Here is a 21,313-nt window from a genome sequence, read left to right on the forward strand (position 1 = left end):
GGTGTATTTTGTATGCAGATGGCAGTAAGGTAAGAGGGCTGAGGAGAGGGTAGTGGGGAAACATTCTTAGAAACACAATTCAGTTAAAATAAGAGTTTCCAGTGTAATTTTCCAGTGTAATTTCCAGTGTAAATTTTTTGTGTTCAATCTACCTCTGATTCTTCTGTAATTTATCCTCTAATATGATTCCTCATCCTGCTCCAAGAATGTTCATATTTGAGGAAATGAAAAGTTAACTTTTTGAGAAATAGTGAGTTTGCCTCTTTTCCCTCATTGCTGAAATCTGCAGTTAACTCAAAGTATCATTAATCCCGTGCAAACGATGTTTGCACTACTTCTGCGTCAGGCTTCTTTTCATCTCCACTCTGGGACTCTGAAAAGATGGGAGGGTGAGGAAGTCAGCAGAGGCCTGGTTCCTGTGGGAGAGAAGTCTCACAACACCAGAAAATCCACCTCGGCAGGAACACTTTCCATTCTGTCCTTCTATAGTGAATTGTTTTGCTCAATATCAAGTGCTGTTTTCCTGGTATGAATTTTCACATTACCATAAAATTCACAGCAATTAAGTTAAAGTAAACATGGCTTGCTGTCCATGCTCTAACAAAAGGCCAGAAAAGTCATTCAATTAAGCCTGGTAGGGACCTGAAAGGAACTGGTTTGTGACCATCAGCTTGTTTGCCAGCTTTCCCTTCATTAAACACTGAATTATTTAGGTGGAATATCATCTAAAGCCCAAGCCTAGTGCTTGAAAGGTTTTTTTGCAGGGCATTTCCATGGAGAATAAAATCGTGGAGTTCTTCTGCAGCCTAAAGATGTGTGGCCATCTTTGTAAATGGGCAAATGGGTTGTCATAAAACATGCAGTAATTGTAAAACCTAAGTGGCTTCTACTTCCTGCTGTTAAGAGCAAATTTGACACAAACCTTTTGTACCTTTCCTTGCAGGGTCTTCATTACTGGACAAGGGTTTAGTAGTATCTTTACCATGTCAAAACCAGTGTGGCAAAGGACATATGTCGGAGCCCTTTACTAGGTGTTTCTTGAGTTCCATCGTGCTTAAAGCAGTGCCCTTCCCTTTTCTATCAGGACCTGCCTCCTCCCACCTCCATCACATTCACTCTCAAAAATCACAAGCATTTCACAGGTCCATTGGACTCTTTAGTCAGGCAATCATGAACTTCCAATTACCAATGCCTTGCTTTTAAAGACCAAATTGACAGTATATGCTAGAGGTTTTCTTTATTTTTCTTTCTTTTCTTTTTTTTTTTTTTAAATCAAATTGCTGTAGATGCTTTCTGGCTGACTGAAAGAGAATCTCTGGTAACTGCTGAAACTTCTAGAGGTTTCTCTTAGTAGCTGATTTAAGAAAGCAAAAGAGTGCTTGCTGCATTGTCTTCTCTATGCTGTGTCCTGCCGATTGCATGGAATGTTTTTTAGGGTTTTCAACACACAGCTAGAAGCCCACAGCCACACAGAAAAAGGGAAGTTGTTAGCTTACCTTTATGACAGCTATAACGATTTTGGAGTCCCCAGCCTGCACAGCAACTGAACTGACTGTCGTCGTAGAAAGCGCCACACTAGGACTTCCTTGGCTGGACATGGTACTTTAGAACCAGAGTTTATACTTTGGGCAGCCTCTGGACAGTTGTGTGTCTGCTGGTCATTTCAGAAGGCAACCACCAGGGTTACTTGGATTCATTCAGGGAAAGAGCTCAGCTCACACTGATTACTCTGCCAAAAGGAAAGAACAGGAGGTTAAAAATAGACAACCCCATTGAGTTTATCGTGAGAGAGAAAGGAGCGAACGAGAGAGAATTGCCACGCCCCTAGTATGGTGACACTAAGTGCCTGTTATTTTTGCTGTTATCTTAAATGTGGAGGACAGCTTCAAGCTCTTTCCTTATCAGCTGATGTTTGATAACAAATGGAAAAAAAAATTACATCCTGACAACCCAAATTAGTTTTACCACTGAAACTATGCAATTGTAACCACGGACTTTGAAACCAGTAAGTCATTGACCTGGCTATCAATCTTTTCAAGATTTTTGAAATCTCTCTCATGCAAAGAGAACTACCAAAGTGTACTTTAAAAAAGTTTTGGTATTTGTCTTGGGGTTAAGTCACAAATTGCTTAAAACACATTTTTAGATTAATCTGCTTTTCTAAAACTTACTGTTCTTTGCCAAATGAAGTTTAGATGGAATAGCCACATTTTCTCAGAGCCTCAGATTTCTTAGGAATTTTTTTAAAAATATTTCAGCCAGCATTTATAAATAGGTGCCTATCATTTCAGATTTTCTTTGTGACTATTCTGCTCCATTGGACAGGGTTTTCAAGTTCAGTTATCAATACCATGAGAAAGGAAAATACTTTGCTGTTACCTTTTAATAGCAGCAAGAAAATGTTTTCTGTGTGGTTAAAGGTTATTAAGACATATATTTTGCTGCAATTAAAAACAAAAACAAAAGGAAAGCACTATACTTCAGGCTTTTTATTCCCTACCCCCACCTCCTGTGCAGGAAAATTATAGCCAGCTTCAAATCAGTGCCCCACATTGGTAGATTAATCCTATTGCTAGAAACTTAGCCTGTGTCACAAGTTGTCTGTGGTATTAAACAGCAGCTGTTGGATTCCCTGTCAAAGAACAGCTGAAAATAACACTAAAGTTTAGGTCAGAAGTCAGATGCAAACATATCAGAGTTACTAACTCCAAAGCTGCTAGAAGCATTGGAAATCTCTGGGACAAAGCCAGAACAGAGAATATAGCAAAACACAGTTTTAATGAATCCACTTGCTCTGTAAACCTTTTAGCCCAATTTAATAGTAGGTTCAGGTTCAGGGCCAATGTTTAGAAGACTGAGTCAGCACCATTGCTTTGTTTTGCTAAGGTTGATGATCATATTCTTGATTCAAAGGGGAAAAGTACTTTTAAACATACTTCAGTGTTCAGTTATTTTTGTTTCCAAGAGCATGTCATGGCTGCTCTGCAACTGTGTAGCCACCACCTAGGTCCTCTGTGCTCAGCATCTGCCTGCTGCCCCAGTGAGATGGAAACCATACCTAGATCCTAGTCGCTATGCAACGCGAACTTCACCTGACCCCATGAAGGGAACAATTGGAACAAGCTCAGGAAAGCAGATGCCAAGCAAGCTATGATGTAGCAACTATTGCAAACGGTTTCATTTTATGGCAGAGCTGGAGAGCTTGCAGAGAGGTAACTGACTTGGAAGGTTGAAGGCAGGCTCCTTCTTTCATTTGGGTCTGTGTGAAGAGACCACCAAACAGGCTTTGTGTGAGCAATAAAGCTGTTTATTTCACCTGGGTGCAGGTGGGCTGAGTCTGAAAAGAGTCAGCGAAGGGAGATAGGGGTGGGGCCGTTTTATAGGATTTGGGTAAGTAAAGGAAAAAGGGGGGTTGTTCTCTGGCAGGCAGGAGTGGGGGTCACAAGGTGCTCAGTAGGGGAGCTTTTGAACCAGGATGAGCCAGGAGAAGGAATTTCACAAGATAATGCCATCAGTTAAGGCAGGAACAGGCTATTTTCATTTCTTTTGTGGCGGAATGTCATCAGTTAAGGCAGGAACTGGCCATCTGGATGTGTACACAGGTCACAGGGGATATGATGGCTTAGCTTGGGCTCAGAGGCCTGACATTCCTGTCTTCTTATATTAATAAGAAAAATAAAATGAAATAGTGGTAAAATGGGACGGCGAAAATTTTGGGGGATGGTATGGAGAGATAATGGGCGATGTTTCTCAGGGCTGCTTCCAGTGAGATTAGGGGTGGTGTGGGAACCCAGAGTGGGAGAGATTAAGCTGAAGGAAGATTTTGTGGTAAGGGGTGATATTATGGGACTTTTAGAAGAAACATTTGTCATTTAGAATTATTGGTGATGGCCTGGATATGGTTTTGTATGAATTGAGAAACTAAATGGAATAACAGAAGGAGAAAAACAGGTATTAAAGGTCTAAGAGTTGGGAGGACCTAGGACATCTAATTAGAGAGTGCCTAAGGAGATTCAGCATAGTCCTGCCAGAAATTATTTATTTACTTCAAGAGTTAAGAGTGGCAGTTTGGGGATAGCACCAGGAGATATCAGCTGTGATGGCTTGGAGAAACAGTGTAAACCGGCAGCATAAACAAGAGCAGGGCATGTATGAGTAGTTGAGAATGGTGAACAGGAGTATGACTAGACAGAAGATAGTAGGGATGACAAGTTTTTTGGGGCACAGTCTAAGTTGGTCTGGTGTCTGGAATGAGACTGGGGCTTAATAAAAAGGAGCGTCCATACAGGAGCTCAAATGGGCTGTACCTTGTGCATTCCAAGGACAGGCCTGAATTCTGAGAAAAGAAAGAGGTAAAAGTACTGTCCAGTCCTTTTTAAGTTGGTGGCTGAGCTTGGTGAGGTGTGTTTTTAAAAGACCATTAGTCCGTTCTACCTTTCCTGAAGACTGAGGACTGTAAGGGATATAAAGGTTTCACTGAATACCAAGAGTCTGAAAAACTGCTTGGCTGATTTGACTAATAAAGGCCGGTCTACTATCGGACTGTGTAGAAGTGGGGAGGCCAAACTGAGTAATTGTATCTGACAGAAGGGAAGAAATGACCGTGGTGGCCTTCTTAGACCCTGTGGGAAAGGCCTCTACCTATCCAGTGAAAGTGTCTACCTAGACCAAGAGGTATTTTAGTTTCCTGACTCGGGGCATGTTGAGTAAAGCTAATTTGCCAGTCCTGGGCGGGGGCAAATCCCTGAGCTTGATGTGTAGGGAAGGGAGGGGGCCTGAATAATCCCTGAGGAGTAGTAGAATAGCAGATGGAACACTGAGAAGTTATTTCCTTGAGGATAGATTTCCACAATTGAAAGGAAATGAGAGGTTCTAAGAGATGGGCTAGTGGCTTGTACTATAGCATAGCCTACCTTTGCTGGTGTGTGGTGATTAGGCCTGGTGGAACTGCCATCAATAAACCAAGTGTGATCAGGGTGAGAAGCAGGGAAGAAGGAAATGTGGGGAAATGGGGTGAACGTCAGGTGGATCAGAGAGATGCAGTCATGAGGGTCAGGTGTGGTATCAGGAACAATGTGGGAGGCTGGATTGAAGTCCTGGCCAGGAACAATGGTAATTGTGGGAGACTCAACAAAGAGTGAGTACAGCTGAAGGAGCTGGGAGCAGAAAGTATATGTGTCAGGTGTGAGGAAGAAAATAGATTTTGGAAATTATGAGAGCTGTAGAGAGTGAGTTGAGCATAGTTTGTGATTTTAAGGGCCTCTAAAAGTATTAGGGTGGCAGCAGCCACTGCACGGCGACATGATGGCCAGCCTAAAACAGTAAGGTCAAGTTGTTTGGACAAAAAGGCTACAGGACGCAACCACGGTCCTTGTGTAAGAATTCCAACTGCACAGCCCTGCACTTCTGCTGTGTGTAATGAAAAGGGTTGGGATGAGTCAGAGAAAGCTAGGGTCGAGGCAGTCTCTAAAGCTGTCTTCAAGGGATGGAAAGAGGCATGGGGAAAGGATTTAGGATCTATGGGGTCAGCTAGGTTTCCTTTTGTGAGTTTATATAATGGTTTTTTTAGGATGGCAAAACCAGGTATCCAAAGACAAAAGTATCCAACTATGCCTAGGAAGGAAAGGAGTTGTGTTGTAGAAGGGATTGGGGTTTGGGAGATTAGCCAGACACGATCAGCAGGGAGAGCACATGTGTTTTTATGAGAATTATGCCGAGATAGGTAACAGATGAGGAAGAAATTTGGGCTTGACTGAAGTAATGGGGGCTGTCTGTGAAGGTTTGTGGCAGTACAGCCCAGGTAATTTGCTGAGCTTGATGGGTGTCAGGGTCAGTCCAGGTGAAAGCAAAGAGAGGCTAGGATGAAGGGTGCAAAGGAATAGTAAAGAAAGCATGTTTGAGATCCAGAACAGAATAATGGATTGTGGAGGAGGTATTGAGGATAGGAGAGTATATGGGTTTGGCACCATGGGGTGGATAGGCAAAACAATTTGGTTGATAAGGCATAGATCCTGAACTAACTCGTAAGGCTTGTCTGGTTTTAGGACAGGTAAAATAGGGGAATTGTAAGGAGAGTTTATAGGCTTTAAAAGGCCATGCTGTAGCAGGCAAGTGATAACAGGCTTTAATCCTTTCAAAGCATGCTGTGGGATGGGATATTGGCATTGAGCAGGGTAAGGGTGATTAGGTTTTAATGAGATGGTAAGTGGTGCATGATTGGTCACCAAGGAGTGAGTAGAGGTATCTTATACTTGTGGGTTAAGGTGGGGGGATACAAGAGAAGGATGCAAAGGAGGCTTTGGATTGGGAAGAAGGGTGGCAATGAGATGTAGCTGTAATCCAGGAATAGTCAGGGAAGCAGATAATTTAGTTAAAGTGTCTCGGCCTAATAAGGGAACTGGGCAGGTGGGGATAACTAAAATGGAGTGCTTAAAAGAGTGTTGTCTAAGTTGGCACCAGAGTTGGGGAGTTTTAAGAGGTTTAGAAGCCTGGCTGTCAATACCTACCACAGTTATGGAGGCAAGAGAAACAGGCCCTCAAAAAGAAGGTAATGTGGAGTGGGTAGCCTCCATATTGATTAAGAAGGGGACAGACTTACCCTCCACTGTGAGTTACGTAAAGCTTGGCGTCTGTGATGGTCTACGGGGCTTCCCAGGCGATGGGGCAGCGTCAGTCTTCAGCCGCTAAGCTGAGAAGATCTGGGAAGGAGTCAGAGAGCTTTGGGCCAGAGTTCCAGGGGCTCTGGGAGTGGCTGCCAGGTGAGTTGAACAGTCTGATTTCCAGTGGGGTCCCGCATAGATGGGACATGGCTTAGGAGGAATCCTGGGCTGCGGGCATTCCTTGGCCTGGTGGCCAGATTTCTGGCACTTATAGCAAGCTCCTGGGGGAGGCGGTTCTGGAGGAACGCCTGGTCGCTGCGGTTTAGGCGTTTGGAAGTCCTTGTGTGCTGGAGATGTGGCTGGGGTTTGTCTCACAGTGGAGGCAAGGAATTGCATCTCAGAAATATATTGCTACTTGGCTGCCTCTATTATTGTACACCTTGAAGGTGAGGTTAATTAAGTCCTGTTGTGGGGTTTGAGGGCTGGAATTTAATTTTTGGAGTTTTATTTAATGTCAGGAGCAGATTGAGTAATAAAATGTATATGGAGAATAAGATAGCCTTTTGACCTTTTAGGGTCTAGGGCTGTAAAGCGTCTCAGGGTTGCTGCCAAATGAGCCATGAACTGGGCTGGATTTTTATATTTGATGAAAAAGAGCCTAAACCTATCTGATTTGAGTTAAAGAAAAAGGAGCATTAAACTTGAGTATGCCTTTAGCTCCAGCCACCCTTTTAAGAGTAAATTGCTGGGCAGGTGGGGGAGGGCTAGTCACGGAACAAAGCTGTAAGCCGGACCCGGTGTGAGGAGGGCAGGTGATAAAAGGATTATAGGGTGGAGGAGCGGAGGCTGAGGAAGAATTAGGACCTAGCTTGGCCTGGCAAGGAGGGGAGAGGTCAGATGGGTCTGTAGAAAAGGAAGATTAGAAAGACTCAGCAACACTTGGGGTTGGGACTGAGGGGACCGGTGGGAGGGAAAGAAGAAAGATTTGGGATGAGTTACGTTGGGAACAGAGACTAGGAGGAGGGACCGATGTGTAAAAGAATGCCTGGACGTCAGGCACCTCGACCGTTTGCCTATTTTACGACAAGAATTATTTAGGTCTTGTAGGATGGAAAAATTGAAAGTGCTGTTTTCCGGCTATTTGGAACTACTGTCGCATTTGTATTGGGGTGAAGCGGCATTGCAGAAGAAAATAAGATGCTTAGATTTTAGGTCAGGTGAGAGTTGAAGAGGTTTTAAGTTCTTAAGAACACAGGCTAAGGGAGAAGAAGGAGGAATGGAAGGTGGAAGCTTGCCCATAGTGAAGGAGGCAAGCCCAGAGAAAAGAGAGTAGAGACACGGAGAAGGGGTGGGGGGTTCTTGCCTTCCAGAAAAGCAGAGAAGGGGACGGGGCACAGAAATAAGGGGTTGGGGCACAGAGATAATAGGTCAGGGTGCAGAAATAAGGGATTGGGGCCCAGAGATAAGAGGTTGGGGTTCCTGCCCCTCCTCCAGAAAAGTGGGACTTGCTGCTAAGGGTTGAAGGACTAAGGCAGGCGTCCTTGCGTGGTCTGACACATCTGAAACCTGGGTGAATAATCAGAGAGGCATCCCTGCAATGATTAAACACCAAGGGAAGGCTGCCTTCCCTAGTCTGTGACTAGAGCCGGAGTTTTGGGTCCACGGATAAAACGTGTCTCCTTTGTCTCTACCAGAAAATGAAAGGAATTGAAATTAAGAGAAGGGAGAGATTGAAGTGTGGCACAAAGATTGAAAGGAGAAAGAGGTTGAGGGATAGTGAGAGAGGTTGGAGAAGAGAGTGAAAAGAGGCCGCTTACCGGATTTAAAATTGGTGAGATGTTCCTTGGGCTGGTTGGTCTGAGGACCCGAGGTCGTAGGTGGATCTTTCTCATGGAGCAAAGAGCAGGAGGACAGGGGACTGATCTCCCAAGGGAGGTCCCCCAATCCGAGTCACGGCACCAAATTTCACTTGCGTCCATGTGAAGAGACCACTAAATAGGCTTTGTGTGAGCAATAAAGCTGTTTATTTCACCTGGGTGCAGGTGGGCTGAGTCTGAAAAGAGCGAAGGGAGATAGGGGTGGGGCCATTTTATAGGATTTGGGTAGGTAAAGGAAATGGGGGGGTTGTTCTCAGGCAGGAGTGGGGGTCACAAGGTGCTCATTAGGGGAGCTTTTGAACCAGGATGAGCCAGGAGAAGGAATTTCACAAGATAATGCCATCAGTTAAGGCAGGAACAGGCTATTTTCATTTCTTTTGTGGTGGAATGTCATCAGTTAAGGCAGGAACTGGCCATCTGGATATGTACATGCAGGTCACAGGGGATGTGATAGCTTAGCTTAGGCTCAGAGGCCTGACACCTTCCACTTGAGTAAAAAGTTGATCCAAACAAACCAAAACAAACTGATCACAACTAGTTTTTAGCTAATTGTCCTCAAGAAAGGCAAGAGTTGACACTTGTCTCAGAATATCTATACTGTAAACTAAAATGTCCAAGCAGCATAGCTTGTCATTGTATACTTTGCCAACTGGAACGGCAAACAGTGACTTGCACTCAAAATACTCAGTGCAGGCCAGGCATGGTGGCTCACACCTGTAATCTCAGCACTTTGGGAGGCCAGGCAGGAGGATTCCTTGAGCCAGGAGTCCAGAAAATTTAAAAATCAACCAGGTGTGGTGACGTGCCCCTTTAGTCCCAGCTACTTGGGAGGCTGAGGCGGGACAATCCCTTTGTTACCGGGAGGAAGGCCAGGTGTGAGTTGTCCAGGTTCTTGGCATTTTGAACAAAGAATTGAACAAAACGCACAAAGTAACAAAGGAATGAAACACAGGAACGAAGCAGTGAAAGCAGGGATTAAAGCAAGAAAGAATTCCACAGTGTGGGAGTGGGCCTACCCTGAATAAGGACCCAGTTACAACGTTTTCTGGGTTTTAAGTACTCCTTTTGAGGTCCCTAGCAGCTGACCCTTATCTGAATGAAAGAGTTTGTCTGTGGCCAGTTAAAGGCTGATGTGAATTGGCGCCCTATGAAGATGAAGCGATGGCCCACACGTGGCCCAAATCCAAGGTACTCTTCCTTTCCATCTGAGCCCCAGGGAAGGGGGAGGGTTGTAGGAAGAGTAGCCTTTGATCCTTTGCTACTTGGTGTGAGGAGATGGGGTCTTTCCTTTTGGTTTAGCTTTTGGAAGTTGGTGTTAATTGGCCTTAGGCTCCCTGCCCCCAGACCCAGGTGTTTTCCTTTTGGTCCAGCTCTGAACAGTCGGCATGAATTGGCCTTAGATTCCCTATCCCCAGACCTTTGTGTTCTTCCTTGATTTAGCTCTAGGAAATCAGCACAAATTGGCCTCAGATTCCCTGCCCCCAGACCTTGATGTTTTTCCTTGATTCAGCTTTAGGAAGTCAGCATGAATTGGCCTTAAGTGCCCTGCCTCCAGATCCTATTCTCCTACCTCACCTTGAGCCCAGAAGTTGGAGATTGCAGTGAGCTATGATAGCGTTACTGTACTCCAGCCTGTGTGACACAGTGAGGCCTGTCTCAGAAAAAACAAAAACAAAAACTCAATGTACTTTCACCTAAAATTAATTCTATTTCTAGAAACTCGGTATGTGTCCCAACTTGCATAAAGGCCATCAGGTGGGAAAGGGTTTTGGCAGCAGGCTGCAAAGACCACAGGCTAAGAATGCCTCTGTCCACAAAGCCCTAGTTAAGACGGATGATTGTGTAACGGGCGTGGAAGGTAGCACCGAATGTCTGGAATTGCAGGCCCAGGCAGAGGGGAGAGGAGAAGGGAGATGAAGAGGAGAGAACACATGGCTGGAAGTCTGGTTAATTCCAAGGCTTAAGGGCAAAGGGAATTAGAAAAATATAAGACTTTGTTAAAAGATTAACCCAGCTATTCAGCAACAAAAGTAGTGCCTTTCTCTGTGTGTATGACCTTTCTTTCTGTTAATTACATGGAGCAGGTCCAGGCTGTTGCACAAAGGAAATGTTTTCTACATGAGCAATAATGCAAACTGCGTACATGAATTTAACTGGCTTCTATTTTATTTTAAACTCTTGACTTTAAAATCTTCAAAGGACTTGAATCATGTTTTTCTCCTCTGTTCTTGCTTTCTGTTCCTCTTTTCTTTTCCCCTAAACTTTTTAGTCCTTCCCTCTACAGAAGCCCTGTGGCTCAGACTTCTCCATCCACATCTAGCTTATTTAGAACTTTGACCTTGTTTTCTTCATCTAGAATAATATTTAATTATAAGTTGCACCATTAACTCATATAAACAGCTTGGAGAATAGGCCAGGCGTGGTGGCTCACGCCTGTAATCCCAGCACTTTGGGAGGCCGAGACGGGCGGATCACGAGGTCAGGAGATCGAGACCATCCTGGCTAACATGGTGAAACCCCGTCTCTACTAAAAATACAAAAAATTAGCCGGGGGCGGTGGCAGGCGCCTGTAGTCCCAGCTACTCGGGAGGCTGAGGCAGGAGAATGGCGTGAACTCGGGAGGCGGAGCTTGCAGTGAGCCGAGGTCACGCCACTGCACTCCAGCCTGGGCAACAGAGCGAGACTCCATCTCAAAAAAAAAAAACAAAAAAACAGCTTGGAGAATAACGTGGAATATATTGTACTAATGATACTGGTACACTATATTTAGATGGATTTTTTAATGTTAAAGAACTGAAATCTTGAGTTACAGTTTATTTATACTTTGCCTCCCCTATCATCACCAAAAAAAACCCAAAACAAAGCAAAACAAAAACCTTCCAGGCATTCTCATACCTTTGAAATTTATAGAGGATCTTGCAGAGGTTATTATGCCTTCTCTGTTTATCCCTCTGGGAAATGCCTGTTTTCATACCAACTGAGTTTTAGTGAAATATCCTCCATGGGGAATCATAAAGCTATAACTGGATTCTGTAGAGTCGCAAATAGCACATTTTTAATGAAATAGTCAGTAGTCTGAAAACTTTTTCATGTGATTATTTTTAACTCCATCAGTGGTGACACCATTAAAATAACACATTTTCTTTGCTGGAGTATATGTGGGGTCTGCTCATTTTGATGTAAGATCCTAGGTGTTTGTCTTCATCAATAGTATTATTGGTTAAACTATATTCAACTTTATAAAGACAAATTAGATAGACCTTGTATAGATAACCCAGAATGAGTCTATTTGTCCAAATTAAAAATTCAAGGCAAATTATCTTAAGTGAAGCAAGTCAGACACAGAAAGCCACTTGTAAGTAGGAGCTAAATAATATGTACACATGGACATAGGGAGTGGAATGATAGACAACAAAAATTTGTACAGGTGAGGGGGGTGGGAGTGGGTAGATGATGAGAGATTACCTAATGGGTACAATGTATTTTATTTGAGTGATGGATACCCTAAAAGCTCTGACTTTACCATTACACAATCTATGCATTTAACAAAATTACACTTGTACCCCATAAATTTATACACATAAAAAGAAAATAATTTTTTTAATTCAAGGCAAATCTTTCTCTGCTGTTATCACTAATTTAGTAATAATGGCTACTAATTAGTGACTGCTTAATACAGGCCAGGAACTGGGATAAGTGCTTTACCCTCTTTATCCCATTTAATCTACATAATAAGGCAGGAAAAAAATATTTCTTTAATTTTACAAATGATACACACATACATGCACACACATATTCACACACAGCGATTCACTAATTCCAGTCACCTCTGGTTCAACTTTTTCTGCCTGGGTTTCAAACCTATCTATGGCTGGCCTCTCCCTATCTGCCCAGTCAGGTATACCATTATTCCCAGACCCCAAAGGTCATTCTTGTTCTCCACCTTAATTCAGTTGTTCTATCCAGGAATATCATCCCTCTCTTCCCTTCATCTATCCAAATTCCTCCCATCTTTTGAGGCCAAGATGAAGTATCAACTTCTTTTAAAATTTGAAATATTTACCTATATTCTTCTTGTCACACACGTCCATGTGAAGAGACCACCAAACAGGCTTTGTGTGAGCAATAAAGCTTTTTAATCACCTGGGTGCAGGTGGGCTGAGTCCGAAAAGAGAGTCAGCAAAGAGTGGTGGGATTATTATTAGTTGTTAGGTGTTTGGGATAGGTGGTGGAGTTAGGAGCAATTTTTTGCAGGCAGGCGGTAGATCTTACAAAGTACATTCTCAAGGGCGGGGTGAATATTACAAAATACTTTCTTAAGGGTGGGAGAAGATATTAAAAAGCACCTTCTCAAGGGTGGGAAGGGTGTACCATACCAAGTACATTCACAGGGGGTCGGGGGAATATCACAAAGTACATTATCCCAAGAGTGGGGAGGGTGTATTGTCACAAAGTCAATTGATCAGTTAGGATGGGGCAGGAATAAATCACAACGGTGGAATGTCATCAGTTAAGTCAGGAACTGGCTATTTTCACTTTTGTGGATCTTCAGTTGCTTCAGGCCATCTGGATATATACCTGCCGGTCACAGGGATATGATGGCTTAGCTCGGGCTCAGAGGCCTGATACTTCTTTCTTTAAAGCATAATTGTAACTCAAAATTTAATAATTAAATGCTTGTTGATATAGTTCGGATGTTTGTCCTCACCCAAATCTCATATTGAAAGGTAATCCCCAATGTTGGAAGTGGGACCTTGTGGGAGGTGATTGGATCATAGGGGTGGCTTTCTTATGAATGGTTTAGCATCATCCATCTTCGTACGGTCCTTGTGATAGTGAATTCTCGCAAGATCTGCTCATTTAGAAGTGTGTGGCCCCTCCTCCCTTGCTCTTTTGCTCCTGCTTTTCCCATGTGACCTGCCTGCACCCCCTGCCTTCTGCCATGATTGGAAGCTTCCTGAGGCTTCCCAGAAGCAGATGCTGCTATGCTTCCTGTACAGCCTTCAGAACCATGAGTGAATTAAACCTCTTTTCTCATGAATTACTCAGTCTCAGGTATTTCTTTATAGCAATGTGAGAATGGCCTAATACACTTGTATTATAAACTTGTATCATTTTCTAATTATTTTACTTTCATTATTATTATTTCTCAACTCTATTTGAAGCTCCTTCTGGAAAGGAGCCATGTCCTAACAGTTTTTGGACCTTCGCAGATCACCTCATAGAGTTACTGTAGAGATTAAGAGTTGCTTTACATAAAGTGCTTGGAAGAAGACTTGGCATTTGTTAAGTCTATATATGAAACATGGTGCTAGGCATGGAATTGGTGCTTATAAACATTGGTCGACTGAATCACATGAGTCATATAGTAAAAGGATAAAACTAATATAACTCATTCATTCAGTATTTATTCATGCAGCCAACAGTTACTGAGCATTTGCTACATACCAGGCATTTTTGCATTGGTAATATAGCAGTGAGCAAAACAAAGAAATTCCTACCCTCAAGAAGCTGACATTTCAGTAAGAAAAGATAGACCATAAACAGTGAAATAAATAACCAAAATAAAAACACACTGTCATAAAAGTTAAGAGAAAAACAACTGGTAGTGGCTTAAGTAGACTGAATCACAAAAGGTTACATGTAGAATTTGCCAGGGAAATCAGAGAATTCTATTAAAATATTTCCACTGGAATACAGAAATTAATGGGAATAATAAATGAATAATGATTGCAACAACCATAAAAAACAAACAAATTGTACAATATGACAAAGTTGATGGACTCTGAAATCAGACTGCCTCAATCTCTCCATGTTTCAGTTTCCTCATTATAAACTGGGGATAATGGGAATGCCTACACTATATAATATGTTGGGAAGATTAAATGAAATAATACTTAAAAACACTAAAGATAATGCCTGGCACATAATAGGTAATATATACCTTATAGGTATATATTATTATTCAAAAGATGACAACATCATCTGTTAAGGGATTTCCTAAATCTAGTGGCTGCCATGAAATTTGAAATGAGTTTTTAAAATTAAGTTGAATTAAAACACAAGGTAGGCAATCTGAATGGATTCAACATGTTATACAGACATAAAATGTGCATTACTAGGGAGTAAGTTATTTCACTGCAATCAGATGTAAAAACATTTCAGTGAGTCATCGTTTCTAGAATACCTTCATCATTCACATTAGCCAGAATTTTCCCCAACTCATTCTTTATATCATGTAATGCTCCTCCTGGTACTTCTCACTTATTTCTTAGAATACAAGCATTCTCACTTAACTGCCATCCAAAAGTAAATGGAAGTTGCTCTTTCCCCTTAAAGATGCCTCCAGTTTTAAACAGCAACTTCTTATTTCATGCATGCACTCATTTGTTCACTTATCAAGTATGATTAAATATGTACTCAGTGCCAGGCACTACTCTAGATGCCAGGCACACAGTAATAAACAAAACAAAGTTCATCCACAGATGGAGATTGCCTTCTGTGAGGGAGACATACCCAGTTAGAAAAGAAAGACCAGGTACAGTGGCTCACGCTTGTAATCACAACACCTTGGGAGGCCAAGGTGGGACAGATGCTTGAGGCCAGGAGTTTCAGACCAGCCTGGGCTACATAATGAGATCCCCATTTCTACCAAAAAATTAAAAATTAGTGGAGCATGGTGGTGCATGCCTGCAGTCCCAGCTACTCCATAGTCTGGCGGGGGAGGATTGCTTGAGTCCAGAAGGTCAAGGCTGTGGTGAGTCAGGATCATGGCACTGCACTCTAGTCTGGGTGACAGAATGAGACCTTGTCTCACACAAAAAAAGAATATAAACAATAAAGAGTACATATATTTTATGTCAGGATGTAATAAGCATTATGAAGAAAAATCAGGCAGAGTAAGGTGGAGAGAGTGAACAGAGGAAGAGGGATGCTATTTTAGGAGGGCATCAGAAAAAGTCTCTTTAACAAATAAGATTTGAGTAGAAACCCTGGATTAAATGAAAACAGCAAGACCTGCACAGGTATCTTGGGGAAGAACATTCCAGGCAACTGAGGCATGCTTGTTATATTTGAAAAGCATCCAGTAGGTTGTTGTGGCTGGAGCTAATTGAGGACAGAGAGAAGGAGACAGTGATAGAACATGAGATATGGGAGGGAGGGATGGCTAGTTCATCTAGGGCCATCTAGGTAGGTGCCTCTAGGTCCTGGTTTGCTTGGGAACAACTCTGGTTTACACCTGTTACTGTGGAGTGATTGCTCCTAAGGCTCTTTTCATTTTCAGAAGAATCCTGTTTGTATGATGAATTCTGTGATAATCTTACTGTTAAGCCTAGGTAAGGACTTTGGATCTAATTCTGAGATAGAAAAGTACTGCAGGCTTCCTGAGGCTTCCCAGAAGCAGATGCTGCTATGCTTCCTGTACAGCCTTCAGAACCATGAGTGAATTAAACCTCTTTTCTCATGAATTACTCAGTCTCAGGTATTTCTTTATAGCAACGTGAGAATGGCCTAATACACTTGTATTATAAACTTGTATCATTTTCTAATTATTTTACTTTCATTATTATTATTTCTCAACTCTTGATGTCATCCAAGAAATGACATGATTTGACTTAACATTGTTAAAAACTATTTGTGAAGAAGAGACTGGAGCAGGAAGTAGGATGAATTCCATAGCACCTAATCCACAAATGCCAACACAGTGCTGCTTTGGGATATTTCTTTATGGACATTTAGGTTTTCCTTAAGAAGAATGACATGTCCAAAATATCATGACTCCTATTGGCAGTTGTATTCTATGTATTGACTTTCATAGATTTCCTTTTCATAGATTTCCTTATAATTAAACATGTTTAATGACATATGAATCCTCAGCGTCTCTGTAAGATCTGATAGAATAATTATAAACAAGCAACTTTTATATCTAGCAAGTTTCCCTTCTATAAGTGGTAAAGAAAACAAAACAAAACTTGGGCAAATTTAAAGAATACTTAACTTGTTCTAAGTCCAAGATGGCTGTATTTACTCTAGTTTTAACCAATAGTTTGCCAAAGATGATATGCTAGGTAATATCAATACTTGTTAAATTACTATGGACATTTTTCTTGAATAGTCTCTACTTAGAGTTATGCATGATCTAGAAAACTGTCAAATATATGTGTAGACTAAAGTTAAAATAAATGGTAAACATATGGCTATTATTGATTTGGGCAAACTCCATTCTAAATGGAAAAGATGTACACAATAAGCCAGAAAACATTTTTTTAAAATTGCTGAAAAGCTTTCACGTGCAAAATTTATTTTTTTTAAAGTTCAAATCACCTGCCTTCCTACCTGTGTTGAGCTGTGTACTTAAGCTCCAACACAGCAGGGGTCTCTGTTATAATTCCTCTTTACACAAAGAAGTGTCCCAAGAGTTAGTCTTTGGGAGGCAGGGAGATTATATGTAATGATAGGAGGAGTCTTAGTCAACTTGATTTTGGAAAACGGCATTTCTTTTGTTTTTCCTCTCTGTGGCCAAATTCCAGTTGGGGCTGAGAATTTTCCATCTCAGAGTAGTCCCCAGGGAGACCTAGGGAGCAGCAGTCATTCCAGTGGCTTGGGAAGATAGCAGTGACACTGAGGCTAAGCCACCAGTTCCTCAAGCAGCAATAATTCTTGCTAAGGAAGAAATAATGATCTAATATACAACCCATGTACATCAAAATAAGATAGCCTAAATGGCATGGTTATCATCCATGGATGGATTCGAAGCATGAAGTATGTAAAAAGTTAAAAAGAGAAAGTTTTTAAAATATAAGATTTTATTAAGAAACACTAAAACTTGATTGAAGAAATTAATGTATATATGTGTGTATAGACACATAAGTTATATAGAGACTCTTTTAAGTAATGTTATAATGGGTTGTCTCCGTTGTACAGCAGTGATGTTTGATAATTCACTGATAGTTTATTGGCATCAGTTTAGTGAAAAACACATGTTTTAATATGCTTTAGTAAATCATTTTTATACAATTTAACTGAGTTTTTAAAAATCTGGCCTAGTGCAGTCTCATGCCTGTAATCCCAGCACCTTGGAAGGCCGAGGCAGTTAGATCACTTGAAGTCAGGAATTCGAGACCAGTCTGGCCAACATGGTGAAACCCTGTCTCTACTAAAAGTACAAAAATTAGCCAGGCATGGTGGCACACGCCTGTAGTCCCAGCTACTCAGGAGGCTGAGGCACAAAAGTCACTTGAATCTAGGAGTTGGAGACTTCAGTGAGCTGAGATCTCACCACTGCACTCCAGCCTGGGCAACAGAGTGAGACTCTGTCTCAAAAAAAATATATACATATTATATAGCTTTTCAGATCTGCATCTTCATTCCAAGCAAAAACACCTCACACCCGCATTCACATAGCTATCCCTTGCTATGGGAATCTTCTTTTCTGTTATTACATCACTCACCATGGTCATAGAACCCACATGAAAGGCAATAATTACTGAGACTGTCCGGAAGGAAAAAGAAGTTAGAAACACCTGCCGGAAAAAAGATATTTATATACTCAGGCTTTTAGGAAAAACAGGAAACAAGATGAGAGAAACTCACAGAAACCTGGAAATCCAAAATGGAAACAAAAGTAGCAGATCATCTGCACCCCACCCCACGCAACCCTTGCCACTCCAAGCAAACTGGTTTCCTATCACAAATTCTAGCCTAAGAGGAAGGACTTCAAAAGCAAAGTCAGCCTGTATTATGGAAAGTTTGGATTCTGCTTCTGGCACATCCCTGCTTTGAGCTCTTGCTAGCGCGGAGAGCCAATGGCCTCGCTCCCAATGTTTGCTGAGCTCCCACTGTATACAAGGCGTGGGTTCATCCAGTCAGTTTAGGTTTGTAAAACATGTAGCCATTTAATCTAGTTGAGCCTTTCAACAATGCTGTACTCTGGGCTTGTATTCTAGACTATTAGCTCTGCCATATGAGTTGAAAAGCTGAGGCAAGAGAAGTAAAGTGACTTATCCAAGTTCATGAAGCCAGTAAGTCGAGAACCCTCTTAGTTTCTTGCTCCAGTCTCACAGGGAGTAAGTTCTACTATCCTAATGCTATATACAAATTTGCACAGATGTCCACACATACTCATCACTCAGCTAATCTACACAGTTGAACACCTGCAACAGAGTCCTTTGACTCAGAGCACTGCACCGAGATCCCTTAAAAGATAACAAAAGAAGTACAAAACTGTCTCTGTTTTCAGTGACCCCTGTACCCTACCCCCACAATGGGGAAGACAAAATACACACATGAAGCACTTTGAAAGGAAGATGTGATGACAACATCTAGGAAATATACCAAACTGAAATGCCTTGGAAATGAGAAGAAGCCTCTTAAATAATTCCCAAAATCAACGTAAGCAATGTTTTTTTTTTTTTTTTTTTTTTTTTTTTTTTTTTTTTTTTTTTTTTTTTTTTTGAGACAGAGTCTTGCTCTGTCGCCCAGGCTGGAGTGCAGTGGCACAATCTCGGCTCACTGCAAGCTCCGCCTCCCGGGTTCACACCATTCTCCTGCCTCAGCCTCTCTGAGTAGCTGGGACTACAGGCGCCTGCCACCATGCCCGGCTAATTTTTTGTATTTTTTAGTAGAGACGGGGTTTCACCATGGTCTCGATCTCCTGACCTTGTGATCCGCCCGCCTCAGCCTCCCAGAGTGCTGGGATTACAAGCGTGAGCCACCGCGCCCGGCCTTTAATGTAAGCAATGTTAATACAAGAACAAGTTTTATATGTGGATGTAAATCAATCATTATAATAAAACTGCTCTGGGTTTGTGTCATAGTTCTTCTTCTTACCTATAAAATCACTTTTGCTACCTGGCTTGATAAGGACATGGACAAGATGTGAGGGTAATATGGTTTGGTTCTCTGTCCCTACCCAAATCTCATCTTGAATTGTAATCTCCATGTGTCGAGGGAGGGACCTGGTGGGAGGTGACTAGATCATGGGGTGGTTTCCCCCATGCTGTTTTCATGATAGTGAGTTTTCACTCACTATCTGATGATGATATCTGATAGTTTTATAAGTGTTTGACAGTTCCTTCTTCACATGCTTTCTCTCTCCTGCCGCCTTGTGAAGAAGGTGACTGCTTCCCCTTCCACTATGATTGCAAGTTTCCTGTGGTCCACCAAGCCATGCAGAACTGTGAGTCAATTAAGCCTCTTTCCTTTATAAATTACCCAGTCTTGGGCAGTTCTTTATAGCAGTGTGAAAACACACTAATACAGAAAATTGGTACCAGGAGTGGTACTAGAGAAACAGAATTTTAAGGATGGATCTCTTTAGTTGGTTTTGGGGTTTCTGGAGTTGGCTGCTTAATCTGATTGACACAAGAGTGCTAAGGACTGTACTTCTAATAGTATGGAGAACACTGATAGTCCTTGGTGTGAACAGTTATGCCAAATAAATGCATTTAATACTCCTGATTCACTCCTCTTGAGAAGCAAGGAGTTCAGTGACCCTATACGTAATACCTTTAACTGTATGTGGAGAAACAAGAAATGTAATGAAGTTTGTTGGTTGCTCCTAAGCTTGCATAACAAAGTGATGAAAGAAAAGGATAAGCTCAGGGATTCCAACTCCTGCCTCCAGAAGCACATATTTAGGCTCAAATCTTCTAAGATTGCCCTGAGTGAGAGTCTTACACCTTGTAGACAAAGGGCTGAAATTGCAGAAAATCAAACATAAACTCTTATGATGTGAGTGGCTGGGACCTGCAATGGAAGGTGCACACACAGCCTTGCCAAGTGTCTGCTGTTAAAGTGAGGGCATTGATTGGAAAAGAATGGAACCCTGCAACTTGGATGTGTAGGAGAGCACTAATGAAGTTGGCTTGCTGAGTCTTCTATCTTTCTGTTGTGCTAGATGCTTCCTGTCCTTGATCACTGGACTCCAAGTTCTTGGGCCTTTGGGCTTTTTGACTTACACCAATGATTTGCCAGGGGCTCTCAGGCCTTCAGTCACAAACTGAAGACTGCACTGTCAGTATTCCTACTTTTGAGGCTTTAAGACTCATACTGAACCACTGCTGGCTTCTTTGCTTCTCAGCTTGCAGGAAGCCTATCATGGGACTTTATCTTGAGATTGTGTGTCAATTCTCCTTAATAAACTCCCTCTCATATATACACATATCCTTTTATAGTTCTGTCCCTCTGGAGAACTCTAATACAGATTTTGGTGCCAGGAGTGGGTGATTTGGCTGTTCTCAGTCCTTCAAAAGTCACAGGTGGATTTGGCTGAGCAGACCAAACATGCCAGGTGAAACAGGTGGTGGAACATGTGAACAAATAATACAGGAAACAAATAATACAGGAAATTTGAGTTACTGCTGTAACAGGGGACCCTCTCCTCACTGGCATCCATAGACTAGCTAGGCTTAAAGACATCTGGGGTATAGCCCTATTTATACAGTTTTCTACATTTTTTTCCTTCATGGTTGTTAAGAGGGCTGGGGAGGTGCAATGGCTGAGAACAAGGCACATTTCAATCAAACTCAATAAGGAATTCAAACTCAATTCTTTAAAAGCAAAACCTTGAGATCATAGGACTGAAAGAAAGCTCTTTAGTTCAGAATGTACCCTCCAGGATAATGAATAATCTGTATTTTATAAACTTCTCCACAGAATTCCATCTCACAGCTACCTTTGGATGTACAAATTTTACAGAATAAAATAAATAGAAAAAAAAACAGTTCAAGGAGAATTTCACAGTAGAGGATGTCAATTCTTGTGCCCTCCTGGTCTCCTCTTCTACGGCACTCACCTCCTGCCATGGCCTCTGCCCTCTGTCCCATCACTCCTGCA

At 42.0% G+C, this 21,313-nt stretch overlaps 1 protein-coding gene across 2 annotated transcripts in view; it reads right to left on the minus strand.

Annotated features, from left to right (window-relative positions):
* CCDC141 (coiled-coil domain containing 141) overlaps positions 1-1,800 on the minus strand; it is a 238,239-nt gene extending 236,439 nt beyond the window's left edge. The window contains exon 1 of one of the 2 annotated variants that reach the window (XM_055289881.2): positions 1,497-1,780. In XM_055289881.2, coding sequence (XP_055145856.1) covers positions 1,497-1,598 — 102 coding nt within the window. In that variant the 5' untranslated portion in view covers positions 1,599-1,780. Of the gene's footprint in view, positions 1-1,496 lie in introns of both variants that reach the window. The other variant, XM_055289880.2, reaches the window with a different exon arrangement.
* Between the last annotated feature and the right edge of the window lie 19,513 nt (positions 1,801-21,313).

This window comes from Symphalangus syndactylus, chromosome 8 (assembly GCF_028878055.3).
Source record: "Symphalangus syndactylus isolate Jambi chromosome 8, NHGRI_mSymSyn1-v2.1_pri, whole genome shotgun sequence".
Lineage (NCBI taxonomy): Eukaryota > Metazoa > Chordata > Mammalia > Primates > Hylobatidae > Symphalangus > Symphalangus syndactylus.